This window comes from Maylandia zebra, linkage group LG17 (assembly GCF_041146795.1).
Source record: "Maylandia zebra isolate NMK-2024a linkage group LG17, Mzebra_GT3a, whole genome shotgun sequence".
In the NCBI taxonomy this organism is placed as follows: Eukaryota; Metazoa; Chordata; class Actinopteri; order Cichliformes; family Cichlidae; genus Maylandia; species Maylandia zebra.
This window is the reverse complement of record NC_135183.1, coordinates 29,033,370-29,051,486: the sequence shown is the minus strand read 5'-3', so window position 1 is coordinate 29,051,486 and position 18,117 is coordinate 29,033,370. Positions and strand designations below refer to the sequence as shown.

Here is an 18,117-nt window from a genome sequence, read left to right as displayed (position 1 = left end):
ATTAGTATTCAAAGAGAATTTCATACTGTGAGTTTTAAGAAGCTATGATACAATATGTTCACTAACATGTGACAATTTTCAGCAGTCTCCTGTTGCTGAACACGGAGGGCCTTGAAAGTTTTCTCTGCTAAAAAATAGTCACAGATGATAGTGGTGAGAATGAACCAGAATACCAAAACATAGACGTGAAAAATGGTAGAGCAAAGGGAAACTGCATGATTATTCTCTGTGGCTTCTTAAAAGTTGACTCTTTCAAATAAAGTGTCAATTGATCCATTATTAATATAGAAATATTAATAAAAGCCACAAGAGTAAAAAGCACGAGTTTAGCCTCACTATTTTACTTCCAAACTGCACGAAGGTAAAAGAGTTATTATGACAGCCTGAGCTTTACAGTGACGAGGCAGAATCATTGCCCACTAATTACAGCATCAATTTATTAGCATTAGTACAAGTTAGAATTAATCATTTCATTAACAGTTAGGGGATGGCAATGAATCACAATATGACCGAGGCTACTGTGGGGCCCATTTTTTAAATTAAGACTGATTACAATCTGCATGAAAAGTTGGGAGGCAAAAAGCTTAAGGTGGCTTAAAGTAAACACCCACACAATAAACATCATTAAAATTCACTGTAGCTGGACAGCTGAGGCTCACATAGCCTTGGCTTTGCAGTTAAGCATACAAGTAAAGAGCGTCCCGTACATTTCATAATAAAACGAGTCACTCCCAAAAACAACTGATTTTTTTGTTTTGTTATAACTACACTTCCATCGGTTGTAAGAGGGAAGAGAATGAAGTTTGCGTTGCTGCTTCATAGGTCAAAGATTACAACTGCATAAATCTATAAAAACTGGAACACGTGTCTGATCTTTGGATTAACTAGCTGTTTAAGTTATTAATCAAACCACATCAGCTTCCTTCTTCCTCACATTCTTTGGTCACTCTTGACATTGAGAATAATAGCATGGTTTATATATTTATTTTTGTATTACCAGCAATGATTTTTTTAAAGAAAATTGGAATAAAAACTCACCAACTGATGCAGCAGGAGGTGGTGGGACTGGTTTGGACTTGGGCACTGGTTCAACTTTGGGCTGAGGAGGAGGAGGAGGAGGGGCAACTGGTTCACAAGGAGCATTAAATTCAGGCAAGGGAGGTGCAACAAATGGCTTGGCAGGCTGTGGTGGCATGAAGTTGACAGACTCGAAAACAGAAGGGGAGGAGAGGGGTTCGGAGTCAGTAAGAAGGGGAGGAGAGGTGATCAGCTCAGTCTTGACAGGAAAAGGGGGTGATAAAGGCTCAGCTACAGATGAAGGAGTAAAGGGTTCAGCCACATTTGGAGGAGCAACAGGTTGAGCAAGTGGAAGGGAGGAAGCAGTGGATTCATTTTTAAGAGGTGATTGTTCACCTACGAGGGGAGGAGGAGGAGCAAGCGGGGCGACTACTTCCACTACAGCTGGAGCAGGGCAGGGGGAAGGAAGCAGGGGATCAGCAGGAGCAAAAACAGAAGCAGGAACAGGAGAAGGTGTTGCTACAGGCTCAACAGCAGGAGCAACAACGCCAGCGGCAGCAACAGCAGCAGCTGGGGGAAATGAAGATGGGGGAACTATGTCAGCAATGATGGGTGCTGTTACCTTTTCTACAGGAGGTGGAGGTGCAGCCACAGACTCTGTGGCAGACTGAGGAGGAGCTGGAGGTGCAACAGGTTCAACAAGAGGAGGAGGGGGAGGAGGAAAGGAGGTGATGGGCTCAAAGAGGGGAGGCACTGGCCGCTGAAGAGGAGAAGCTGGAGCTGCTGGGGGTGATGGAGTGGTAGCAGGTTGTTGTTGTGTTGGAGGAGCTGCAGGTTCCTTCATGCGCTTAATGACATTTTCAGAAAGCTGCAAAGGAGAGTGGAAGAAAAGTTGAACACTTAGATGAAAAATTACGATGATATCACAATAAATGCATAAAGCTAGTGGGGGGATAGCTCAGTAGGTAGAGTGGTCGCCCCATGATCGGAAAGTCAGGGGTTTGAGTCCACTGAAGGGCTACCCTGAGCAAGGTACCGTCCCTTCACACTGCTCCCCAGGCGCCCAGTGGCTGCCCACTGCTTCACTGGGTGAATGGGTTAAATGCAGAGAGGAATTTCCCCATGGGGATCAATAAAGTATACATTAATACCACACTTTATTTATAGATTTCACGCAAACACAATATAAAGTTAATAGAGTATTTAGTGGGAATTTTAGGGATATTTTATACTGTTGGGGTGGATAGACTGGCATGGGTTTTCCTGATTTTCAGTTTTCATACTCAGCGATTCAGTTTTCAGTTCTGAAGTATAAATGGTATCAATCTTCTCATGCAGCTCTTGGTAAGATAAGAAATAAGTACATTCCTTAAATGCTTAACTATGTTGTTGCTGCTCGTATAGAAATCTACACATTGTGTTTATTATTTTTAGATAAGCACCAAAATAACACTAGTCTCGGCACGTTGGCTTAACAACTGAGTAATAATAGATAGAGCCACAGTCTGATCCGCTCTGCTCTATATTTATCACCAGCTGATCAGTGGTATTATTATCCACAACGCAGCCATAAGTTTGCAGCCGACATGAGAGCACGAGGCAAGTGACGTCAACATTCCGAAAAAGCCATAAAAAGTTTATTCAGACTAAATCTCAAAGCAACTGCAGGGGTTACTAACCACACATTTGCTTCTTCTATGCTTCACGAATGAATGAAAATAAATGAAAGTTTCCAGGCTGCCAGGACTCTGCGTCATTTGAGCCACGTAGCACTTTTGATAGCATAAGACTGCACTTCCACTCCAGAACGCTTTCGGATTACACAGCATTGGATTAAGGCAGCCATGTAACACCTGTTCAACTAAGGTCCATCATATCACTTACCCGTATGCCCTTCACCACCGTTACATTGTCGTTCTCGTCTGATTCAAATGACACGCGGCGGGTGCTGTTGTTTGCTCCCATAGTCAAACGGCAGCTCGTTAACAAATGTCAGTTATCTGTGTCACATGTAATAACACAAAAGTGCAATTTGCTTTTATTTTTGGACAGTTCACTTCAAGCCAGGTATAGATGGCTTCACTTTCTCCACTGCTTGGGATTCTTAGCGCTTCCTGAACTCGACGTATTTGAAGAACACGCGAGTTGATTGGACAGAAGCGTCATCCGGCCATGCAACAGCGACTTTCATTGGTTATTGATTTCACGTGGTAGCGCGGGATAGTGACGCGCAACACTGCCTGTCATAATTTCCTGTCAGTTGTGTCGCTGTAGTATTGTAACTGTAGTAGTGTATATATATCTGGGACAACATACTGTGTCAGTAGTTGACAGCACAAAATTAGACCCTTTCTAATCTTACTAACCACTCAAAACATTTAGACAACAAGCTAGTGCTGCAAATTTTGTAAAGACAAGGCCAGCACATGCAAATAACCATAACAGTACTTTTAACCTATAGAGGCAGCTTCTATAGCACAGAGCAGTGTGTCATTATCTATAAGATTAATCATCATTAATTCTCAAATTTTGAACTACTGAATTATTGTGATTTACTGGGCATGATTACGTTCCACAACCGTTAGTTAATACAACAAAACATACCTTTCAATTTGTAATGTTTTTTGAAACATGGGGGTTTTTTGGAGCCCTGAGTGTAAATGTGCCTGTCTCTAAGCACTTTGGGTCAGTTTCTGTTGTTTAAATATGATGTAGGCTATAAATAAGATAGATGTGACAGTCAACACATAATATACAGATGTTTTTCATTGTGCATATTTTAAGGGGTGGTTGTTGTTTTTTTCATTTCCAAAAAACACATGTATTTAACACAGTACAACTGGCTACATATTGAACTTAGAGGATAGAAACAAGCATAATCCTATTGCAGTGGTATCGATCCAATACAAGTGCCAGGGTTGGTATTGATACTTTCGATAGTTGGATTGATCCGCCCACCTCTTCTACAAGCCCCATTTAAACATACATTCATACAGCCTTTAATTCTATACACTTTAAGTACTTTATTTACCTCTCACTCAAGGCCTAGAATTACAAATTAACCTAACATGTGTTTCTTTAACATAATCTCATAAATATCTTGTCTTTCCTTGATTTGTTTTGGACATCTTGTAAACAATCGTAGTATTTTTTATAAATGTAGTTAATTTTTCATTTTCCTTACGACTATTTGTTTTCTGAACATCCCTGAATAGACAGGGAAAACCTCAAAGTAGGCTAATTAGTTCCCATTAATGTAATAAAAGCAGTCAACATTTTCTCTTGAAGACTGTCATCCCACAGTTGAAAAAAGAGTCCAACGGGGGCACCGGTTCATCTCGCTAGGTTGAGCATATGCTATGGCTAATTTTGGAATCCATCCGAAGGATGTGTTTCCATAGGTTTTCTAACAGTTTTCCTGTTTTCCCTCCACTGTCCTATCAAATAAAGATTAAAAAGAAAAAGACTGAATCATTTCAAATTAGGTATTAAAAAAATGTATTCTGGGGGTCATTTCAGACTTTAGAAACAAACAAAAGGTGTGTGTGTGTGTGTGTGTGTGTGTGTGTGTGTGTGTGTGTGTGTGTGTGTGTGTGTGTGTGTGTGTGTGTGTGTGTGTGTGTGTGTTTTAATCAGCTCGAATTAAAAATGCTGGAAACGCTGAAATGTCAAATTTTGGGTTCTACATGAGCATTTACTGCATAACGAAATCAACAGCTAGGGTTAATTAATTTTTTTAAATTATTATTCATTCACATGTTGTATAGTTCCTTTTTGACAAATACATACCTACCATATCCATTTCAACAACTCATACAGCCTTGGAGAACATTACATTATAGCTGGAAATCTGATATCCTCCAGAAGAGAGGCTATTATGAGGAATGACAGCTCATAGGAATCCTATAAACCTGATATATTATATACACACAATAACACAATACAGTCTTTATAAATCTGTTTCCTGACGATTTTGGTGTTTTTGTGTCTTCTGGAATGCATATGCCGCAGATGTACAAACATAAATCAATGAAAATCTGTTTGGGAATTCAACTGTGGCTGTGTATACTCTGATGTTAGTGTGAAATTTGATATACACAGAGGGTTCATTCAGCCCTTTTACACAAAATAAACCTTGATCAAATACATTATTTCTTAATATAAAACAGTTTACCATGATGACAGACAGTATTACAAAGATCACACCCTTTGCTAGAATTCATTCAAAAAAATCTTCCTACCATTTTTATATATATATATATATGATTGATATCTGGAGCTGTGAGGCATTTGGCATAAATCAACCCAGTGGATTTGACTTGTTGTACCTACTTTGGTAGCTCCTATGGGTTTAAAATATATCACATAGCAAAATAACACCTACCTTTTCCATCATCTTTGATTTGACTCAGTATTAGAATGTATTTAGTCTTGTCCTTGCCCATGGAGGCATTTCTCACCACTACAACAAGCCTACTACAAACACATAATGCAATAAAGACTTACAATGTATAGCAGCACCCTTAAGGCGTGCTGTGGAGTGCCTCAGGTTATGTGGAAAGAAGTGCTTAACAAATTTAGCTGAATACAACATTTTTATTTTCTGCCACAGCATTATTGTAGCAAGGACTAGTACCATTTCAATTGACTTTAATGCAGAGCAATAATGATCCTTGCTTATCTGGTTAATTTATTGTTGATAGCTCAGTCATTCACCATATGCAGCAGAATGAAAATGCAATGTCTATCGTCCTTTTAGTTGTTTCATATGTTAATACCAGCTAGATGTAAACAGAATCTCCATAATTACCCACCTTGTTTTTTGCACCATTGCATTGGTTTATGCAATTATGTGAGCTAGTTAACATTTGTTGCTTTAAAATTCGCAGCGGTGCACCAAGATAATGGGCAATGTTGCTGTTATTGACTGAAAAACATGCTGCATCAAAGAGCAAATCTTCCCCTTACAAGATGAGCTCCAAAACACAAGGGCAATCCCAGCAACATATAAAGGTGAACACAAATAGAAAAGTTCGTGTTTCTTTATTCTTCTAACCTTTATATTATTGCTGCCTTTCCCCCCACAGTATTAATACTTTACCTTGACCTTATGATGTTTGAGTGGAGTTGGGGTTCCATCTTTATTCAATTTCTCTTTGTTTAATTTCTGCAGAGGTGAGTGGTCTGCTCAGAAAAGACCAGATGATTCGATGATGCGAAGCTCGTGTTTTGTTTGAAGGTGAGAAATCTTGAAATTAATCATGAGGTGAAATATAGATTCAGTGTTTTACTCTCCCACCCTCCTACACCTCCGCATTCCCATGGAAACAGGTAGCTAAAGAAACATCTTCTTCTTAATCACCCAGAGATGACATTTTGTTAGAAAATTCCAAGTTGTGTAATTGAGATGTGAAAATAAGCTTACTCTGTTCAACCAGCCTTCTAATCTTTGCGTTGAATTTTTCTCAGGATAATTAGTACAGCTATTATCATTCATTATCAGTGACTCATCTGGTAATTAGAATCCGAAAATGCAATTTAAATAGATACTGAGCCAAGGACATTATTATTTACTCACAAAAACAGTATGTTTCTGCTAAATAGCTTGTCTAGCTTGTAGGGCTGGGCCATATTATACCGTTCACGGTAATACCGGTATAATGTTAGGCAACGATAGGAAAAGGAAGTATGCGAAAGAATATGAGTAAAACGCGCATGCGCAGTGCCTTTGTTTTCATACGCACATGGCCGATTGTTGAGTGAAACAGATGAACTAGAATTGGTTTGTAAAAATGGTGCAACTTCAGTGATGTGGAACTGGTTTGGTGTTTGTCCGTCAGATACACGACAAAGCACATTTTTTTGCAGAACATGCAAGCGGCCGTCATCTGGGTCCTAAACTCCGTATACTTCAGTTCAAACGAACACTGCAGCATCACTGAGCGTTAAAAACTGTCTAAATTCTTTCATCTTTAATAAAACGATCAGCATTGCTGCCCTACCAGGTGTAACTATGAAGTTTAACTTCCAGGCATCCATTAAAACAAAATTTATTACATTTAACAGAGTTAGAAGTTAGCAGGAAGCTAGCGGAAGTTAGCTCGCTAGTTTCGCTAGTTACCTAAGCATGATAGTAGTAGTAGTAGTATTTATTTATTGTCATTGTCAAGAACAATGAAATTGCGTTTGGGGCTTCCATACAACCCAAAAAAGAAGAAAATAATAAATACCCCTTAAAACCCAAGTGTACATATTTAACCCAGTGTGACTCCAATGCAATAAGACAATCCTTAGCAATAATGTATATAGCATGTTCTGACTGAGAGATTTCTGAAAAAATTCAAACGTACAGCTCTGCTATCACTTCCAACATAAATGAAGACAGGAAACTAAACAGCAGTGACGTTTGTAGGGTTACTGAAGTTGGGCTAGCTGGTATATAATGATGTGCTACGTAATCGCTAGTGACACAGCTATGTTAGCATAACATAAACAGTGAAGCTGAAGGACGAACACTAACACTTTTCCACTTATAAAAGTTAACGTTAAAGTTCCTGATAGTTAGAGACAAATGCAATCGCATGGCAGGATGCTGTAAACGGACCAAACTTCAGTCAGGAGAACAACTGAGATAATCCATCCACAATACGAGGTTAGTCATTAATATACTGCAACAACGTGGGAATAGAGCAGCTGCCAGAGAATTCAACATTAATGAATCAATGGTACAGAAGTGGAGGAAGCAAGAAGAATGAGTTTAATAAAATTTGATTTATCTGACTGCTTTGTTTCGCTTAATGTGCGTTTTAATCCCGTGCACCTTATGGTCCGAAAAATACTACTGCATACTGCAGTTTAATGTTGCAAAGCACCTCTTTTTAACTTCAGTGGATATTATATATGGTTATGCTCAGGATATGTCAGCCCATTTCTACTGGAAATGCCTTCTGGTTAAACTTTCAGCAAGGAATTTGCATTTGCACTGTTACATTTTTATGAAGCTTTAATGTACATAAAAACCAGCTTCTTATTTAAGTGAAAATAAATGGAAGGTTGTCTTTTTGCGCTAGTAATGTTGTGGAGTTGTATTTTGTCTCGCATCAATTATATCGTCAGTTATATCGTTATCGCAAATTTTCAAATATATATCGTGATAAATATTTTTGGCCATATCGCCCTGCTCTACTAGCTTGCATCATTTGGTGTTGCTTTAAGAACCACATACATGCATTGTGTGTTAAAAATCCAAAATTTGTTTTGGAAATGCTGTGGTATCATTTTTTTTTAAGTGCTATCCAAGTCATATTTATTACACATTATTGCATTAATGCAGCATTTAGAATGACCTTGTTGCACTTTTATTTGGTCAGGAAACCAGAGCAACTACTTAGCTTTTATTGAAAGAAAACAGCCTTGCTTTCTGCAATACTGGCTAAATAAAACCCAGTAGATTACTTGATAGGGCTGATGGGGTAGGGGAAGAAGATTGGAAATTTCAGAATTTTTAACTTGGACCTGGGAAGCTAGTCACCTTCAAAAGAAAAACAATGCTTCCTGCATGACACAGCAATTGCATTTTTCTTTTGTGAAGAAACACAAAGATCACACACAATGTTATCTTTTCAGTCCACCAGCACATCAATCAGGGTCCAAGCTTCTGGGGATCGACCTCCTTTTGCTTCAGGATCAATACACTTTCCCGGTCTCTTTGGTACAGCAGAGATTGTCAAAGATACAGGGCAGGAGAGCCCTGCAAAATCCACTACTGTATGTTCTAAAAGGGGTCAGCTATTAACTCACTGACACTCGCTCTCTCGCACATTATTTCCTTTCCCAACCTTTCTTTATAGGTCTCAGGAGAACTGAGCTGAAAATGTTGCAGTGAGATTGTTTTCTTTTTGTGTGCTAAAAAATGAGGAGAAAAAAAATTAAGCCTACTATCATATATTCCTCATCATCACCACACCACACAGTAACATAAACAGTGTCTCGAGATTTGATGAAGATTAGATTTGAGAAAGGATTATTACAAAGGTGATTATTGAATAGCTGGTCTTCAGTTGGAGTATTGAAGTAAACTCACATCTTTACTCAAAAATAATCAGGGCTTATTGTTATAACAGGTATTAATATAGTTCCGAATAAAAAAGGTTTCGGCGATAAGGCGTGCGATAAGAGAAGACAGAGGAACTGAGAAACACTTTTTAGGTTCAAACTACAACTCCCAGAATCGCTCGGTGTAGCCTCGCGGTTCTGTCTTCCTGTTTGAGTGCCGCAGCTGGAAAAATGGCAGCTGATACAGGGAGATACAGGAGTGCAGTTAGCAAAAACAAAGACCCTTCTGGTCTTCTCATCTCTGTCATTAGGTAAGACATGTTAAGTTTTTTTATATGTGCGGGTAAGACGTCAGAGACACTTGAACTGTGCTTGCATTTGTTCTCAGATATGGCTTGACAGCTACCTTTAATGCTAAGGCTACATTTTAGCTAGCTACATCCTTCCTGTTTTGCTAAATAAATGGAGAGAGTTAAACCTCACCTATTTTATTTGAGTTAGTATATGGGCAAATCTTAATAGCAGTTATTTTGTTTTTTTGCTCAAGCCAAGATTACTTACGACTAAAGTTTATTCACCATTATTTGGAAAGCGACTGTTTTCTTAATAAATATTGACGAGAAATTGAGAAAAAATCGTGGCAAAGCAAGGTGCTGTTTATTGGTAGGCTGGATTTTCTATATGTCTCTTACCATAAGTTGCTAATTGTTGTGAATTGACTTCACAACACTTTCTCTGCAGGTCATAACGAAGGAAAAAACATAAACATGATAAACGAGGCACACATCGCAATCGTCGTTGCAACCACCATTGTTACACATGCAACACACTATTTTATTTATTCATTTTTATCCAATAGCGCCACCGTTTTGTAATACAGGAAACTGTGTTCTTTACTTTATATATAGTTTTAGTCTTGCCTAAAAAAATGTATGAAAAGCACAAACGTAATTGCATATAACAAAATCCATACTCTTACTGATATATCATTAATTTTTCTTTTTTCAACTGTAAGGTGGATTTCAAATACAATTTCCATTTTTGAATTCAGGGATGCTTTTGTCTTCTCTTAAACAACAATGCTTCCCCCAGATTCCCTTTGTGGGTTAAAATATTTCTTCCTTGCCTTTTTGTTTGATGCAGGACTCTATCCAGTAGCGATGATGTGCAGGACAGGGAGACGGAGAAGAGTCGTCTGGAGGAGGCTTTCGAGACGTGTGATCGGGATTTAGACGAGCTGATTGTTCAGCATTATGCCGAACTCACCACTGCCATCAGGACCTACCAGAGCATCACAGAGCGTATCACCAGCTCCCGCAACAAGATCAAACAGGTAAATTGGAGAGGGATGTACACACACATAGACTCGTGTTTTTTTTAGATAGACTTCAGAATGGTGGCACCAAGTTTTGTTATTAACAAAAAAATATTGTTTTCATACATTTTCCTTTATCTCTTTATTCATCAAAACTACTTCTTATGTCAGTATTATCTTTTTTTTAAAACCTTTTTTGAAGTTTCTAAGACTAATATTGCCCACTTAACAGCATCTAGCTCAAGTCAGTATTCTTACAATCAGCAGAATGATGTTAAATGCCTCAGTGCTGCTTTTTCTCAGGCGTAATCTAATGCAACCAAAATGTGTGGATATAGTCCTGTCTTTAAACTACTGAACTTTCATGGTCTACTTGTACCTGCTTAAGTTCTCTCCAGGTGCTGTAGTTTGCTCCTACAGTCCAAAGACACACATATTCAGTTAATTTATGATTCTAAAATGCCCAAAGATGTGAATATGAGCATTACTTGTCTTTTTCTCAGTGGTATGATTTTTCTGCTTAAGTTTGGGAAAAAAAATCGCCATCTGTATTAAAACATCAAAAATTGATGTCAAGCACTTTCAAGAGCATGCCAAAGCAACACGTTCCCATATAAGTCAAACCGTATATTGTTGGCCATTCAAAACTCTAGCTGTGATGGTACAGTGTGATGACAAATTTCCCAAATGATACAGATGCATTTCAACAGCTAGCAGTTCAATATTCAGGCGACAGAAATGTTACAGTAAAATGTCCAGGATAGCCCCACTTTTCAATCACAACTAGTGCATTTCTGCTACATTTCTTTGTAATGCTTAGATTAATTCCCTTGTCCACTTGAAAAGTCCTGAGGTTTCAGTGTAGTCAAGGTGTGGTCCTAGAAGTATGAGTGTGGCAACCCTCTGTAACAGCTTAATGAGCTGGTCCGTATTATTGCTGGTCCATGTCTTTCCCCACTATCATTGCTGTAGCAGTCATTGTGGGGAATCACTCTAGGGAATTAGTGTAGGTATTGTGATTGGGGAAATCACTGTACCGACAGCACAGAAACTCAGTTTCCCCGAACCTCCTGTGGGCAGTAGCTGCCAGTGTGATCAGCTAGTGGAGATTCACCGAGAGTATAATGCAGAGAAAAATAACCTGTAGATTTGTAAAAATTGACATGCACACCAAGAGGACTGTATAATAAATAAATTGAGTTCAATTGTAATTATTTTTGTTTATTATTGCACTTTATTATACCTGTGCTTTGCCATTAAAAGTGTATTTAATGAAATTTTCCTTGTATTCTAATTGCTGTATGGTCCCAGGTTAGCTGCCTAACTGCCTAATTTCAACCTAAAATCCACTGAGTTGATTAGCCACAGTTGAAAACAATTGTGTTGGTGTAAAAGGTGTTTAACTTAATTGTAAATACATTCAGCTCACTTATGTAACAAATTAAAAAATAACTACAGAGAAATAATGACTGTGTTAAGGAAGTGTCTCGCTCATTTTTCTTCTTCAAAGACGCCTACACCTAATAAAAATGTATGTCTGTTGATGAGCGTCTAAGGCAGTATTTAATTTAAACACTGTAAATGGCAGACAAATGCATTGTCTCTCTGTGCTTTCTTTCCCCTTACGCCAGCTTGTTGAAGCAGTAAGCAACCCTCCCTTAACCTGTTTATGCCAGAGATTTCTTCTTGTTAAAAGAAAGTTTTGTTTTTCCATCCCCACTGTCATCAAATGCCTACTTATATGGAGTTTTAGAATATGGCTTGTGTCACTGGACATCTCAATCTGTCCTACAGGTCAAGGAGAACCTCCTGTCTTGTAAGATGCTGCTTCACTGTAAAAGAGACGAGTTGAGGAAGCTGTGGATAGAAGGCATCGAGCACAAGCATGTTCTTCAGTTGCTGGATGAGATCGAAAGCATCAAGCAGGTCCCTCAACGCCTGGAAACTTACATGGCAAGCAAGCACTACCTTCATGCCACAGACATGCTGGTGAGTAGAGTGATGGCTGAAGATGGGATTCGTAGAAGTGTAATCTTGTGCCTTAATATGTGTGAGATATACAGTGTTTAAAAATGGAAAACCCAGAAAGATTGGTGGGAAATATGTCCTTTTTTTAAAACATGTTTGATCTTGCTTGTTTTTTTTTATGGATGGAAAAACGGAGAAATGGAAAAGGGAAGAGATTTTTGTCTTGTTTCTATCGACATATCAAGCAGGGACCCATAGTGTGCACAGTATGCACACATAAACACCAGTATTTATGAAGTGCTGCTGCTGAAGATTGATTTCCTGGCACCTCTCATCTCTTAAAAGAACCTCTTTCTAGCCTTGAACAGTCCAGTGGGTGCAACCCACATCAGTTAGGGCGCTGCAGGTGTGTATGTTTGCGTGTACGCATGTCTTTTGATGTATGTTTTGCAGTATGCGCAGCAGGGGAGCTGAAAGATGGCATTGAGGACTAAACGACCAAGCTCTGTGATCTCTCTGTTTCTTACCTTTCTTTCCTTTTTCTCTCTGCCTTCCTCTGTCACCCCCGCACGCCTGCCTCCAGACTTTGGTAATAATTAGTTTGCTAGAATGGGGTTATCTGAGGAGGAGGAAAAAAGAAGAATGATGGTGCACCCATAGGACCATGAAAAATCCTCTTTGTGGGGGTGGAAAGAAGTGGAACTTCATTCAGCCTGTGCTCAGTCAGTACAGCATGTTTCAAAAAGGTTGTGGAAAGTTCACAGTCAGTTGGATGCTTTGCCTCTGTCTCTTCTCTTGTCAAATGTGCTCTACTTGATCAGGATGATGGCATTTTATTTACTTTTACATATCAAAATGGTGTTGGATGTACTCTTACCTTTGGCTCGGTTGACATATTTATGCAGTTCAGGGATGAATTATGTATGAACAGCCCACTTTAAGTAAACGAGACTCTGACCAAGGACATTACTAATGTTTATAAAATGAATTACCTTGAAGTAACCTATTTGAATGATTCCACCAAACTTTAAATTAATTTTACATGATTTATTATTGACATGATGAAATAAATGCACCGTGTAAGCTAAAATGAAATTATGTTTTTAGATACTGGACACCTAGATGTCAAACAGCAATCTCAGCACAAGGTGATAGGCCGGCAGACAGCTTATATTTAAGATCAATAGACAATGAGCAAGTCTTACATAAGAACTATCCTGTTATTTCTAACCATCTGACAATCATCTAACTCTTGTCTGTGAATATAATGTTTATCAGTGCTCAACTGTTAAAAAATATTGGTCAAAAAGTTCATGGAGTAGTGATTGAAAACTCAAACCTGAGATAGATTTGGGCATCAAGTTCAACTTTGTGGATTTTTGGTGTGGAGTTATATAGATTTGCACAACTTCTCAGCGGAAGGCTCGCAAACATGGCTCTGCTGATGCTCAGTGGATCCCGTCCAGTGTTTTAAAATGGTGTTCCTTCAACTTAATTTTTATTTTTTAGAAGAAGAGAAACTCAAAGGAAAGCAATTCTGTCAACTAAGGAAGCTGTTAAGTGAAGATTGTGTGCAATTCTTTTAGCCATACTCACAAACTGTAGCATGCACTGCAAGTCATGTCTTTAACCCCAGATGTTCTACCTCAGATGCCTGAGGTCCACAACCACTTGAGTGTTGAAAACATGAGCAAGCATGACCCTGGGGCCCGTTCTTCGTACGTCGCTTACTACATCCAAGATCAAATGACACATCCAAGATCAAATCATCGCGCTAACCGTGAGCTCGCTAATCCGGTTCCCCGAACACACCTGCTGTTGACGATTACTACAGCTGGACGCAGGAATGTGACATCACTGGGTGTCGTAAAAGGGGCTACGCATCGATAGTAGAAACATTGATCGGCAACCCGCTGATTGGTCGGCGAAAATGTCGAAGGGGCGTGCTCGGTATTTTCCGGCAGCAGAGCAAGAACTCATGAGTGAGGGATTTCAGGAGTTTCAGAGTTTAATTAAAACGCAAGAGAACACTGCAAAGGCTGCAAAAGCAAGGAGAGAGGGCTGGCAGAAAGTTGCTGACAAATCAAACTCGTAGGTAATTTAATAATAATAATAATAATGGATTGGATTTATATAGCGCTTTCCAAGGCACCCAAAGCGCTTTACGATACCACTATTCATTCACTCCCACATTCACACACTGGTGGAGGCAGCTACGGTTGTAGCCAGGCTGCCATATCGCGCCATCGGCCCCTCTGGCCAACACCAGTAGGCGGTAGGGTAGATCTATCATATGACACTATATTGTCCAATATCATATGGCATTATATTATATTATAATATGTTATATTATATCCCCTTTCACATTAGAGCCACAACAGGACCCACAAGAAAATGGGAACAAGTAAAAGTGGAATACAGGAGTATTCTACAGAATGGTAATATTTATCTCTTAGATTGCTTTGCGTCTCTTGGCAAGGTAATACTGGCCTGTAATACTCTGTTAGTTTGTTCATAACAGCAACCAAGAAAAGGGCAGAGGAAAAAAAGACAGGTGGTGGTCCTGCACCCCCTCGTCAACAAGTTGGTTACGTAAATAATACCCTCACGGGAATATCGATATCTCTCTATGAGCACACTGTCGCGCTGAGGTAAAGGATCCTGTCTGTCCCGCAATATACGCTGAATTCTGAGGACTCTCCTTATCAATCTTGCACCTTCCGCAATGGGTTGGTCGCGTATACGGACAGGACATGGCTGCGACAGGCTTCCCAAATCCACCTTCACTTTTATAGCCGTGGTCTCTCATCTTGATTACACGAAGTAATTTACAATTACTACTCTGAAATATGAATTACATCTGTAATAATCACATACATGTAATAGAATGTTAATAGTACATTTCCCTTTTTTAGGAAATGACCTGTATGTATCTGTGTGACATCAATAAAAGGATCAAGTGCTGCATTATCTTTAGTTACATTGATAATATTTATTTATGGTGAAACAGTGGAAAAATATCGCTGTTGCTTTCGTATAAATGAAGCGGACATACCTGCGTGGCCGCGATCTAATCCTGTTTACATAAAGTAAACCTGCTCCCGAGCAGGTTTACGCTTACGGCTCTGTTGCTATGACAGCAAGTCCCAGATGAGCTTCGGGGAACCGACTGATCCAGGATCACGCGAAATCGTCAACAATCTAATCCGGCTAACCTACTTAGTGAGGTACGAAGAACGGGCCCCAGGTCATAGATCTGATCTCTGATCTGATCGCTTTTGTACTTAGAAACTACCGTACGTACTCTTGAGATAAAAATTTCTGAAAACTCCTGGGTGGTAGCCAGAAACACATCCCTCTTCCCGAGTAAACTTTTTGAAATTTAGGTGTGGACAGCCAGAGAAGATGGTCTCAAAGGGGGAATAAAAAGGTTTAAATCAGTGTACACTAATTGTTGTGTATTGATCACACCTTGTACTGCACCAGGAGTAGAGTCTGTAGGAATTAACTTAATCTTACCTTATTTTTACCCTCTTTAAAAGGGTGCTCATAATTATACTAATGTGACTCCATCTTTCGCTTAAGTCTCTTCCACATGTCTGAGCCCCTCCCAGGATGTGAAGAGGAGATGCAAGCAAAGTATTGGAGCCTATCTAATGTATTTGATATAAAAAATATTTTGATGAATTATGCACGATATATTAAAAAAAATAAATAGGGGAATTGTCAATTGACTCAAATGCATTGAAATGTAGGGTGTTACCTTGAATATCAGCCTTTTTGAGGCTATATATTTGCTGTTTATGAGATAAGTGGATATGAAGTCACGGTCCTTTAGATTTCTACCATCTTCTCCTCATCTTGATATCACCCCTTTTGTAGCCTACATTAGTGGGATTATATTTGTTTTTGTTAAAGTAATTACTTGTGCATAAAAAAAGCAGAATTATGGTATTTAAATGAGACTCCCTCCCCACAAATATTACAGTTTGTGGTTGTCAAAGTGCCTTCACAGGATATATACATCTGTATACATCTGAGTTTTGTTGTTACTTCTCCAGATGCCTCCTCATGTCTTGTCTTGTTGTGGTACTTGGAAGATCCTGTGTGATGGTGGAGGGGAGATGATTTTTAGGGGATAATTTCTCTGTCTCTCTCACTATTCTACTATAGCTTATTCTCTTCAACATTGTGTGTGCCTGGGTTTTGTTTGAGGCTTATCTCTAAGGGTTGACAATTAGAATTCAGACTATGCTCTGTGTGTACTATTGAATGGCAGCCTTAGATCCCATGGGGTTGGTTAAAAACCAGACTGACTTTGGTTGTAGAAATCCTCTCCTCTCCTCTCCTCTCCTCTCCTCTCCTCTCCTCTCCTCTCCTCTCCTCTCCTTTGGCTTCTTAGCAAATTCACAAGAGGCTTCATATTCTTCATTATGGTGACAGGCCTAGCCCCCTAATGTAATGATGTTAACCAGGCTTCCTCTGTCATCCCAGCCCAATGATAATGAGATCCCCACCACCGCTACCCCTATCCCCACCCCTGACTCTCACACAAACACATAAACGTTAAATGATTTACAGTCATACAATTACATACACAGATAATCAGACATTACATTAAGCCAAAGCAGGCTGATCACGCAGTGCATTATCTCATCTTCTCACTAATGTGGCTCTCATTTGCATCAACACATACTTGACCCATGCTCCCTGCCCTGTAGTCTGCTCAGCTCTCCCCATTCCATTCCCTTCTATCCTGCCCTGGCCAATCAAATATTATCGGCAGTGAATTTGGTTGTTGGTTTGCTGCCCCTGAAATGCACTCAGATATGCACATAAAATAGGTTAACACACATGTAGACCAGCATATTTAATCATGAAAACATAACTGTTGTTCATGAACTATGAGAGCAGGTTGGAAAAAACATGACATTTGCTAAATATAGGTCATGAATCAGGAGCACATGGTGATACTTTATTTACTAATTTATTTATATTTTGGAGGATACAAAAAAAATCATCCTCAATTAAATATATAAATGAAAAGAAATGATTACACTTATTCACCAGCTTCACTATTGCTTCCTCCTTCCGAGGAAGTTTCTCTGAGATTAAGTGTCATTTATTTTAAAGACTTCCTAACCTGACAGGACAATTGGACTGCTATTACAATGATGTTGCCCTCTCAGCAAATCTGGGCAGATGCTTCTTACCAAGGAGCGATGGCCACATTCATTCAATTTCCCAGTAAAAATTTCTGTTGGCAATTTGCCTATAATTTGAGTGTGTAGTTTTGTAGAAACATGAGGGGATACTTAATATAGCTTAGATGCTTCTGTCATTTCTTTCCTGCCCCCACTTTTGACTTGTCTTTTCTGCCACCTTCTTTCAAGTACAAAACATTGATACCAGACACAGCTATCTTTTGGTAGAGGTTGTCTGACTGGTTCTTGGCTGTAATCTGTTATATGTAGGTGACAGCTGTGGAGTCCTTAGAAGGCCCCTTGTTGCAAGTAGAGGGCCTTGGAGACCTGCGCCTGGAGCTCCACACCAAGAAGCTCAACATACACTTGGTGCTCATTGATGAGCTGCACCGCCATCTGTACATCAAGTCCACAAGTCGCCTGGGGCACAAAAACAGGGACAAAAATGCTGCTAGGCTTCCAGGGTAAGGGCCATGTTCTGTTTGAACAGAAATTGGACTGTTTTATTATTGTTAATTCATGAGTGCAAGGCCTTACATTTAGTACAGTTGCTTGACT

The 18,117-nt window shown here is 39.3% G+C and overlaps 2 protein-coding genes across 6 annotated transcripts in view; one reads left to right on the top strand and one right to left on the bottom strand.

Annotated features, from left to right (window-relative positions):
* chchd3a (coiled-coil-helix-coiled-coil-helix domain containing 3a) overlaps positions 1–3,142 on the bottom strand; it is an 80,739-nt gene extending 77,597 nt beyond the window's left edge. For 4 of the 5 annotated variants that reach the window (XM_014409588.4, XM_014409590.4, XM_014409589.4 and 1 more), the window contains exons 1-2: positions 2,902–3,142; positions 1,039–1,885 (exon numbers count right to left, since the gene is read on the bottom strand). In XM_014409588.4, the coding sequence (XP_014265074.2) occupies positions 1,039–1,885; positions 2,902–2,982 (928 nt within the window). In that variant the 5' untranslated portion in view covers positions 2,983–3,142. The remainder of the gene's footprint in view (positions 1–1,038; positions 1,886–2,901) is intronic. The other variant, XM_004548256.4, reaches the window with a different exon arrangement.
* A 6,106-nt stretch (positions 3,143–9,248) lies between these two features.
* The window catches only part of exoc4 (exocyst complex component 4), a 139,920-nt gene continuing 131,051 nt past the window's right edge, over positions 9,249–18,117 (top strand). The window contains exons 1-4 of the mRNA XM_004548257.3: positions 9,249–9,383; positions 10,216–10,405; positions 12,182–12,376; positions 17,830–18,023. Of these exons, the coding sequence (XP_004548314.1) occupies positions 9,304–9,383; positions 10,216–10,405; positions 12,182–12,376; positions 17,830–18,023 (659 nt within the window). The 5' untranslated portion in view covers positions 9,249–9,303. The remainder of the gene's footprint in view (positions 9,384–10,215; positions 10,406–12,181; positions 12,377–17,829; positions 18,024–18,117) is intronic.